This window comes from Cyphomyrmex costatus, unplaced genomic scaffold (genome assembly GCF_001594065.2).
Source record: "Cyphomyrmex costatus isolate MS0001 unplaced genomic scaffold, Ccosl1.0 scaffold192, whole genome shotgun sequence".
Lineage (NCBI taxonomy): Eukaryota > Metazoa > Arthropoda > Insecta > Hymenoptera > Formicidae > Cyphomyrmex > Cyphomyrmex costatus.
Window position 1 is genome coordinate 359,395 of NW_017275954.1, and position 11,739 is coordinate 371,133.

Here is an 11,739-nt window from a genome sequence, read left to right on the forward strand (position 1 = left end):
GGTGATAAACTCTGAACACATAAAGCCGCGACCGCGACAGTTTTTGGAATATACCAGCAGTGTAGTGCTCGAGCGCGTGTACGAGGCGCTGTAGAGAGACACGGTAGTGTAAAAGTGACACCGCGTTCAACGGAGAGTTTGTAGCGGGTGATAAACGCGCCAATAAAAGTATCACCACTCGAAACTTTGAACTCTATCGATGCACAGATTTACGTTAGTGGTACGGGCGGCATTTTAGCGTCGCTTGAAGAGTTCCAGGAGCGTGACAGCGAGTGGACGTTCTTGCGAATCCTCAATTTAACGTACGGTGAACGTGAACAAACTGAATCCCATGCGCGAAAAAGGCTGCATCGAAGTGCTGCGGGAAATTATGCTGAAGAAAGCGGTAATCAATGTGCGTTCGAAGGACAATGCATGCTTCGCGTAATCTGTGGTCACCGCTTTGCATCCTGCGGAAAGAAATGTGAATCGGACATTGTCGTATTCAAATTACACGAAAGTGGTGAATCTTAAAGATATTGTGTTTTCGATGACGTTCAAAGACATTAAAAAATTCGAACGATATGTCGATCAATGTCTATGATATTGAGAATAAAGGAATCCTTCCCTTTCGGTTCACCGAGAAGAAGGAGAAGCATGTAATAAACATGCTGTACCTGCAAGATCCACGCGACGACAGCCTCGGCCACTTTGCGCTCATCAAAAATCTATCCCACTTCGTGAGATTTACCAAAATAAAGAATAAGAAAAGTATTTCTGTAATCGGTAAGTATACATAATAAGAAAAAAAATCCGATGAAATATTTTTTAAAATATAGTGAAAAAATATAATTTTTACTAATAATAATTTTATGCTTTTTTCAGATGTCACTTTGGATTTATCACGCAGTTAGAGATCCACAGCGAGGATTGCAGTAAGATGAACGACTGCGCCATTCGACTACCGAGCGAGAACAAGTGGCTCGAGTTTGGCAACCACTGCCAGGAAGGAGCGTGTTCCATTTGTAGTGTACGCAGGAGTGAATGCTGTGGAAGACGGAGGACGCATCGTCGTCGTAGTCGTCGTTGTCGTACGCGTATTAATACTACGATATTCAGTATAGGATATTACGTGCAATGTTCGTACGACGACGCATCATTGTCGTATCAATGTCGGCGCTATAAAGACTGCGTCGCGTGGTTCGCGCGCCAATTCGCAGACTTGGTGTATCGCGTGTAAAACATGGTATCCGCTAACGTACCCATGGAAACATTGTTCAGACAACAATGGGATGCGTATCACAGCGCGACGCGTTGTCACATCTATGAAAAACTGCTCGCGCCAAACGACTAGCGGGTACGCGATCATTTTGTTATCTCGTCGAACGATACCGTGGTTCGTCCATATAATAGCGCATTCGAACTGTAATTTAAAAATTATAAATTCAATTCAATACTATAATTAATAATCACCTTGACTAACTTTCACTAAACTTAAAATAAATCTTTAATATGTATCTGTTTATATTTGTATATTTCATATATATATATTTTTATTTTTTCGTATAATTATTACATATCGTTTATTTATATAAGTATATTTATTTCAACGAATGCATGTTAATTCAAATATAAAGAACAAACCTAAAGATATACTTTAGAGACGTGTTTGATGCTCGAATTTGGTGTCGTCGAAGGTAAACATGAAAATAGTGAGCCAGGATTTGATTGTAAGTACTTTTGTAGAAATATAATTTTTTTCTATTGTAAAAAGATATATATATATATATGTATTTTTCTTGAAAAAAATATTATTCTATAATAATTATCATAACATTTCTATCATTAAAACTACCTCGTACCATATTTCTCCGTCATCATAATCTAAGTGATAACATAATTTAATAGCTCGTAAAGTAATGCTATTTGGTATTACTTAATTAATTATTGTGATGAGATAATTTTAAATATAATGACTTGTTTTGAAAAGCAGCATACTTTACAATTTCTGATCACAAAAACCAAATAATTTCTACGCCTATTTCTTAATCCACTTCTGCTATTACCCATTGTAGAATGGGCTTTAATTTCTTTGAAAAATTTTCTAGAAATTTTCAATCCACTATTTGACTATTACTAAAAGTTCGGAATCAGACTACATATTGAAGATTGAAGTTGAACATTAAAAGTTTGAAACTATAAGAAATTAACCAATCGTGGTCGATTTTTTCCAATTGTGATTGGCCAATTTCTTACGGCACGACATATGACAATGGCTTCCGACTTTGTAGGACGGGCTTGATGTGAATCCTACGTAAGCATCAACAGATTGTCCGTTTTTGTCTATCTAAAGCCTGATCTATAATTGCGTAAACATAGCTGTAAGCAAAGACATAGAGAATAGACTGCGCGATCCCGTATCAGTAGTATCAAAATGTGTCGATGAAAATGAGAGAGAGGGTCCGTGGAAGACGGCCATCTCTATCTTTTTCCATTCGATGGTATAATGGAAGAGAGAATGAGAGGGAGATGGCCGTCTTCCACGGTCCCTCTCTCTCATCTCTATCGATCATTTTGACACACGGATCGCGCAGTCCATTCTCTTATGTCTTTGGCTGTAAGTGATTGTAGTTGTAACGCCTATTCTACAATGACCGTAAGCACAAAAATTGTAAAATCGTAATCAATTATGGGCCTTCTACAATAAGCCGTAAGTCACAAATCATAAGTCATAAGCTAGAAATGGTTCAATCACAGTCGTCAATTTTTAGTTTCTTACTTCCGATTTATGACTTATGGCTTATTGTAGAAGGCCCATTATTCTCCTCATATTCGATTACGATTGGTCAATTTTTACTTCTTACATTGTAGTATAGGTCAGTATAGGTTTAAGAATCCTCCAATTACAATTGGATATTCTCCTCGTATTCAACTGTAATTAGTCAATTTTTACAACTACGTTTACGCAATTGTATATATTCCTCTTATTATATTGTTTGGAGGCGGGTGCCATTAATTAAAGAAGAAGCAATTGTATATAGGGCTTATGGACCGAAATCGTGGATCAGAGGGAAGAGTGGACTAGAACAAAAAATTCATGGATATTATCAACGGAATCGTGCACATTGTTCCACGTTTTGTGGTCATAGAGGCGCTTCAAAATAAGGTAAGTTAAATCCCGGGTAAAGCCGCTCTCAGCACCGGATATAGAAGCGTTAAGCGAGGAGCACAGACTTTTGCATAACGCATAAAGCATGTGCATAAGGAATTTCATTGGTCCATTTTCTTATGCATGAGTCAATGGACCAATCAAATTCTTTATGTATATGGTTTATGCGTTATGCAAAAGTCTGTGCTCCCCGCTTTACAATTGGCCAATCGCGTTCGAGTCTGCGCGACGCTCAACATGATCGCGTTCTTGATGTTTTTGTTATGAAAACGATCAGCTGTGATAGTCTTGAAGATTTTCATCGTACCGGCTACTCGTTCGCGGCGAGACAAATTTCGGCTCGGTCAAAACGGTAGTCAGACTGTAAGATTCCTCTTCCTACGCGAATGACGAACGTCAAAGCATCGAACGAGCCGATGATCCGCGTCTCGTCCGCGTCGCGCGCGACAGTGATCTGCCAATGTGACTGTGCATCGATTTGAGGGAGGTTTGTTATCATTGCGGTAGGTTTTGATTGGGCCTTATCGTGAAATCACGCTGCTCGTGCCCGTTGAATTTATAGGGCGTTGAGAAACGACGCGGTCGGCAGCCTCCGACGGCACCGATTCCCCCTCACGCTGTCCCATCGTGGGAAAAGTAACGTTGACGTTGACACACAGATGATAACCGAATATACTCTTGTATTGCATCAAATTCTGCGAAAATGGCCTCCTCGGAGATTGACGATTTCCTGGCGGGGCCACTGGTCACCTGGGTGAGTCTTTTTAATTCGGGAAAATTCGGATGTTTCTTTACACCTATTCTCTTCTTCAAGAAGCTGAGCTTCTTGCACAGTGTATCTTTTCTCTTTCTTTTTCTTTTTAAAGAAAAGGAGGAAAGATGAACTGTAAAAAATTTCATTTAAAAGGAATAGATTTGTTGTTGATGTGTGAGAAAGTACGATAGAATTGATGTTATTCTATTATGAACTGTAGTCGCTTTCCATTTTCATACAAGTAATGTTCAATCTAAAGTTATTTTACTTTATACTCTTAGATAATGCTGTCACTATTTGCTTACTTTGATGACAAAGTTATCTCATAACAACACAAGTTTGTAACCTCTCTTTTAAAATGAGTTAACAAGAAATATGTATTTTATTTTTATATCAGAATTCTCTTTCTTACTTTTATAAATATCAAACATGTACTATCTCATTTTGAGTTCTACAAGTCTTTAATTAATGGCTCTCACCTCCAAGAGTAATAGGAGGTCGATACAGCAAGAGTTCTACTATAGAAAACAGACCTAAGATTCAATAAAGTACATAATCTTAAGCTTGTATAAATTATTATTAAAAACTCAGTTGAATTTTACTTGCTAGAATGAAGAGGAATATGCATTCCTCTGAGTCATGATGTCGCAAATAAGGATTATTTGAAGTTTTTTTTTAGTATAAATGGAAAGCAACTTATATTAAATGATCTTTTTGTGTTGCTTTAGTTTGCTAGCTGTTTGGAAGACCCCAATGTATTAGCAAATTATGAAGACTTAGTGGACGGTGTCTTATTGCACAGTGTCTTCCTACAGATGTGAGTCTTTTAATATGTAATAAGATATTGGATGCTCTTTCCATTTGATGACATAAGTGTCATTCTATCTTTCTTACTGAATGTGAAGAAAGATAAAATGATATTTGTATCATTAAATGGAAAATATCCATTGAGTTTATATCAATTCAATTGTCATAGAATATTATTAAAATATTCTAATTTGATTTTTACTTGCAGCAATCCAGAGCCATTGCACGATGAAGTAGTGCCGTCCAATAATAATCCTATTATCCGTATAAAAAATTTAAAGACTGTAATACAAAACATGAAGCAGTTTTATGAGGAAGAATTGGATCATGTGATTTTAAAATTACCCGATGTTGCAAATTTGGGAAAGGAGCCAGAGTTATACATAGCAGATATGAAGTTATTGCTATTATTACTTCTTGGATGTGCTGTTCAATGTCCAAATAAGGAAAAGTTTATTACTAAGATAAAAACTTTACATGTTGACATACAGCTTGCGATAGTAGAGTGCATTAAACAGGTATTGTGTGTATCCATACTTTAAAGTATATATATAGTTACTAATAAAGATATATATGAACTAAATTAATATAATCGAAAAGATAATAAAAAATTTATATAATGATGTACAAATCTTGATCTATTCAGGTTACAGATCACCAAGACATAGTTATTACGCAGGATGCTATGGAAAATGCAAATATGGGTTGTCTATTTGTTCAAATAAAAAAATGGATTCAAGAATTGGATTTGTATCGGGAGGTATATACTATATTCTTATTTGTACATTAAAAATCTATAGTTTTTAAATATTATGATTACGTGATACAACATTTTGCAAAAAGCAGAAATGGAGGGACACAGTGTTAGACGATAGCGTTGAACGAAATGATTCATCTATTAGTGCAGAATCTGAAGACATAAGTAAGACGCAACAATCCCATCCTGTCACTAAAATGGAAAGAGAGGATAATCATCATTATGCAGTTGAATTGGCTGATTGGAAATCTAAAGTTCGAAAACAGCGGCAAGAATTGTGCGTTTTATTTCGTTAAATTTTTATAAATACCAAATTAATAGAAAATACGTAAATAATTTTTATTAGTTATATTTATTTTATGAAAAATTATATTTGTACATTATAGAATTTACATGATACTGTATTTATGTTACCACTATCTATTAATAAGCTATTTTATTATCATTGTTATTTAACCTTCCGTTGGGGGATCTGAGTGATACACGGCATATGTTTTGTTTACGCATGTCCGCGTATCGGATCACAGCTACTTCATTTTCACAATAACTCCCTCTTTTTTTAGTCCTTTAGCATGGTAACGTTTAGTTGTCCACAAGTGTTTTCAGTGTGAAGAATAAAATTTACTTATATATTTAATATTTTGATATAATTATAGTATAGTTATATAATTATAGTATAGTTTTAACAAAATAGTTAATGCGATCCATTTGGTACACCGCGCCCGACGGAAGGTTAATTTTTTGATTTATTTTTTAATTTTAAAAATAATGTATGATTGCAAATAATTATTACAAAAAAACTATTCCAATAATATTTAATGTAATTTGATATTTAGTAACTATATAATCATACTCAATAACTTTTACAGAGAAGAAAAAACAGAAGCTCTTCTCGAATGTAAGGAAGAATTAGAGCATAATAAAACATTACTTGTAAAACTAAGGCAAGAGGTAATATATATTAAGTATATGTATGTTTATACTGACTATATAACATTTATAATTTTAGAATCAAGAATTAATGCACGAAGCTCGTACCGCTAAATCATACAGAGATGAGTTGGATGCTGTAATTGAAAGAGCAGATAGAGCAGACCGTTTAGAAATAGAAGTGACACGATATAGAGAAAAACTTACGGACATTGAATTTTACAAAACTCGGATAGAAGAATTACGTGAAGATAATAGGTAATATATTTTTAATATCATGCAATCTATATAATATTGTACTTTAACAATATGAATAAAGTAATTGTTATACATTTGATGATGTTGTATATTTAAGAGTTTTAATGGAGACTAGAGAAATGCTTGAAGAACAATTAAGTTCGTCAAGAAACAGAGCAGATAAAGTATTGGAGCTTGAATCAGAAATTATTAAGTTTAAGCAATTACTTAACGATATGGCATTGGTAAGAACTCCAAGAACTTTATAATATGAATAGACAACGTTCGCGATAAGATATAACAACAAATTGAAAATCATTTATAGGAACGTGCTGCTGACAAAGAAAAATATCAAGAACTTGTTGAGGAAAATACGCAACTGCATCAATTAACAAAAGCTGCTGCTAATGAGGCTGCATTAGCTGGATCCAGTGACTCTGAAGAACCAGGTAAATTTGCGTTTAAAAAAAATTTACCATTAACAAAATTATTATTTTCAAATGAGGATGACAACATTTAATTAATGTCTTTAGTGCACAATGATAATAGACTGTCCGAACAATTAACGAGCAATGCTCAGGCACGAGCATTAAAATTGGAACTGGAAAATCGCCGTTTAAATACTTTAATTGATTCATTGAAAGAAAGTTCATTCCACGAAAATTCCTCTCGCGTTTTGGAATTAGAAAAGGAGAAAAAGAAGCTTTCGTTGAAAATTGAATCACTGAACGATAATAAAGAAAGACTCACACAACAAAACACTGATTTAGAATTAGTCTGCAAGCAAGCATTGGAAGAAAATAAGAAACTTCAGAACACTCTTAAAAATCAACGAACTTCTTTCGAGAAGCAACAACAAGAAGTCCAAGTACGTTGGATCAAATTATACTTTTCTAAATATTTCGTTTTAAGATTGATAGATTCATCTTATTGTATCTTCTTTTTACCATATTTAGACCCACCACGTGAAAATGTTGGAATTGGAAAAAAATTATGATACCGCAGTGAAAGAGAAACAACGTGTTCAGCTATTATTGGAAAGCGTGCAACGACGCGCTGATGATTTAGAACGCACTCTGGAAACGACAAATCAAAAAGTTGAAGAATTAAAGCTTATTGAAAATAATATTAACGATATTAATTCCAAGTGCCTTGATCTTGAAACAAGACTAATAACGACAGAGAAAGAGAAGGATGTTGCACAACGAGATATTTATAAATACAGAGAAACAATTGAGGTAAACATTAATTGCTAAATAATGAATATTGTAATAAAGATGTAAACAATTTTGCAAAATATTTTAGGAAAAAGATGTAGCTTTAGATAAAGCAACAAATACAATTGAAGTTTTGGAGAGGAAAGTAGGACAACTTGAACAGGAATTGCAGGAATGTGTTACGCAAATATCAAGGTGTGTTTGAAAAAATATTGTTTTTTTTTTTAAATAAAAAATATTGAATGTTATAAAGCTATCTTTGTTTTAGATTGCAAGAAATTGAACGATCTAGTAAAGAGCTCGATTCACGAGCTGCTATTGATAGAGAAACTTTAGAGATACTTCAATCTAATCTCGTCGCAGAAAAGCTGAGCAATCAACAATTGTACACGGTTTTGGAAAAACTCGGTCTCAGCGATAATATATTGCTGTCCCAACCTCTGGAGACTATATTGGAAAGGTGAATAAAGTAAAATGTATTCGGAAAGAGATTTACCCTTTTGGCTAGTTTATAATTATGTATATTCTCTGCTCTAATACTTCATCACATCTCCGCAATCTCTTACACCTAAATTCAGAATTTCTCGCTGACTTCCTACCTGCGACCCGTTACAATAACCTGCTCTCTACTCCAGCTCACAGATTTGTTAAATTTAGAACCTCCTTTTCTTTCACTGCACCCAAATACTACAATTCTTTACGTTCTGATACAAGATCCTCCATTTCCCTTTCTTGCTTTCGTTCTTCCGCTTCCCAATTCATTATGTCTCATTTTAATTAATATAGCTGAGCAACTATCATATTCATTGTTACGAGTCGTTCAAATATTTACTCACAGTAATGAAACTGTCATTCTATTATCACTGTAATATATGTTTCTAATATTACGCTCACTGTAACGAAATTTTTTATTATCACCGGCCACGTACCAGCTGCATAATTTCGCCTTTTGCTTGCATTCGCCATTTATCTTAACTCTTTGTATTACCCATTTTATCTAACCACATGCAATGCAATAAAATTATTATTATTATAAATTTATTTGTTGTAGAATTGCTCAAATACCAGAAGTGATAAATCATATTAAAAAATCTTTTGTATCAGAAAGTAATGAGGAAACAACGTCTGAATCCACAACTTGTATCGATAAAGAAAGCGATGTTAATAAGACCTTAGAAACTGTGATAGAACCTTTAAAGGTATTTACATTTGAAACCTCACAATGTCTGTATTTTATATTTTATTCCAATTTTAGAGAGAACTGGAACATTTACAAATAAAGGCAGCTATGTCTGAAACAGCAATGGAGAATTTATTATCTGAGAATGCGAAACTTCAGGTTCACATAACGACGTTACAATCGCAAAGCAATTCGTTAACTGCACAGCATACCGCATTGCAGTTGGCCAATTCACAACTTCTTGCAGAGAAAGAAGAGGTATTTGTATTTTATTTCTATTATTTAATTTTTAATAATTTTATATAACAACTTTATGTATACTCTTAACCATCATATATGTATCTAGCTATTGAAAGAACGTAGTACACAACAGAACGTATATTCCGCACTACTTCATGATCAGAACACCTTACAATCCTTGCATGAACAACTTAATAACGAGTATGAAAATTTACGTCGCGAACGAGATGCTCTTAAATCGAATTTAAGAGACGTGAAGAATGAAAACAGAACATTGCGCGAGACTTGTGAGAGATTAGAGACGAAAAGTGAAACACTACAATCTGAACGGGAAGCCTTGATTAACAACACGAAAAGTTTAAATAATTTACGTGGAGAACATTCTAAATTAAAGGTATCTATAAAAAAATAACTAAAACATCTGATTATACAATACATAAATTTCGTTTTATCGGTTAAAATATGGTTTTTGATAATTATATGTATAAATATTTTAGGATGACTTCAGAAACTTATACACTGCGAGTGAAAGGTTGAAAGCAGAGTATAGAAATTTGCAAGATGATTATAGAAAGAATAAACTCGAGATGAACCGCCTGAGTTTAAAACAGACTGAAATGCAGGGTGAACTTAGCGTCAAAGACGAACAGTGCTCAGATCTGAAATTAGAAGTCAATAGCCTTCATGAACGATGTGATGTATGAATATAAAATTTTGTAACTGTTACAATTGTAATACAGTTCTTGATTATGAAAAATATTAGAATGCATGTTTCTTCTTTTCTTTTTAAAGAGACTATTAGAGATGAACTCTGGATTGGATAATGACAGACGTTCCTTAATGGAGCACATAAGCTTATTATTTACACAATACCACGAACTTTTAACACATTCGCTTCAAGATAAGGAACATTATCATATGGAAGAAAAACTGTTCGCGTTAGTATAACAACTTATCTTTTTAGAACATCATGCTTCTTTAATGCATCAATTTTTTTATCGCATTAATTATGTCAATAATTGTTATTTATCAACAACTCATTAAAGTATGCATGTGTATAACAGGGATAAAGTTAATCACTTGTACAGACAAAAAGAAAAATTGGAAGACAAAATTATGGAGCACTACAGAAAATTGAACAGCTGCACTACCAAGAAGTATGTTTAGCAGGAAGTTATAATTTTATAATCTATATGTATAAATTTTATATAAGATACGTCTTGCTCTTATCATAACTTGCACATGTATTTTAATACAGAAAGGGTTTTGGAGCCAGTTTAGTTCGCAGAGTTAGAAAAGCCGGATCGGAACTTCTCAATAAGGTGAATAATTAATTAGACATTGCAATAATAAAAAATACTACACTTTTTGCATTGCAACATTTTTATACTTTTTTTTTTTTTACCAAATTTCTTTGTTTAAGATACCCTGTATAGCTTCATAATTATTTCTAAATGATCTAATGAGAATGATAATACCTAATATAACTTGTTTATATTAGAATCGACGTTCATGGGCCGAAGATTCCAAGCAATCGGACAGTAAAACGTACGAGTCGGACACTTGCGGGAACGATTCAGATGCTAGTATTGACGACTATCGTTTACCTGGTAAATAATTTTTTAAAATAAGCAAGAGTTAATTTATGAATTACTGACAATATTAACAATACAATTTCTATTTTTTTTTTTTTTTTCAGGACCGAGCAGGGTTTTTGGATCAGACGCACTTGGACACGCTGGAACCAGAAGAACGGTGTATTATACTGACGATTCTCCACCATCATCTGCTTCTTTACCTGTAAGGAGTAACTATATGATAATAACAATAATCATAACAAATTTATCATGTCGAAGAAAATACGATATTAAGGAAATCTTTGAAACGTAGGCGGACAGGCTACTAAGCGAGTCCTTCCAGGAACAAGGAGATAACTCTGCGCAGGTGGAGACGAATTTAAAATCGGAAACGCAAGCTGAGTCACGTCCCTTTTTGATTTATAATAAAGTATCGGCAGTCATAAACGAGTCCAAGAACATTGGCAGTCCAATGAAGGATGCAGCGCAAGATGAAGCACTTACAGAACCTGCTGATAAAGAGCCAAAGACTGGCAGTCCGATATGGTATGAGTATGGTTGTGTATAAACTTCCACATTGATGCTTCCATTAGTATGCCCGAAACAAGAGGAGGAAAAGAGAGAGAAAGAGAGAGAACGTGTTTTTATACATATATTCTTGTATTTTCCAATTTATAAGAAAGTGTATATATATATATATGTATATATACATATATATACACATATATACATACTATTCGCTGCATTTTGATGCATATTTTTCCTTGTTAGTAAATTAATTAATTGCACTATTTTGTACTTTATAAAGGACGAAAACTAATGCAATACGAGTATATACCTGTTTGAAAGAATAGCAAAACTATCACAGAAAGTATTATATAAACTAAAGATT

The 11,739-nt window shown here is 33.7% G+C and overlaps 1 protein-coding gene across 1 annotated transcript; it reads left to right on the plus strand.

Annotated features, from left to right (window-relative positions):
- The first annotated feature begins 3,851 nt into the window (after positions 1–3,851).
- Positions 3,852–11,479, plus strand: Girdin (protein girdin). The gene is made up of 23 exons (XM_018538031.1): positions 3,852–3,902; positions 4,631–4,719; positions 4,918–5,227; positions 5,356–5,469; positions 5,556–5,743; positions 6,336–6,417; positions 6,476–6,654; positions 6,752–6,878; positions 6,959–7,082; positions 7,167–7,501; positions 7,590–7,871; positions 7,939–8,045; positions 8,119–8,310; positions 8,902–9,049; positions 9,106–9,288; positions 9,377–9,664; positions 9,768–9,968; positions 10,063–10,208; positions 10,335–10,427; positions 10,529–10,592; positions 10,772–10,880; positions 10,970–11,070; positions 11,161–11,479. The coding sequence occupies exons 1-23, from the start codon at positions 3,852–3,854 to the stop codon at positions 11,413–11,415; spliced, it is 3,768 nt and encodes a 1,255-aa protein (XP_018393533.1). The 3' UTR covers positions 11,416–11,479.
- The last annotated feature ends 260 nt before the right edge of the window (positions 11,480–11,739 follow it).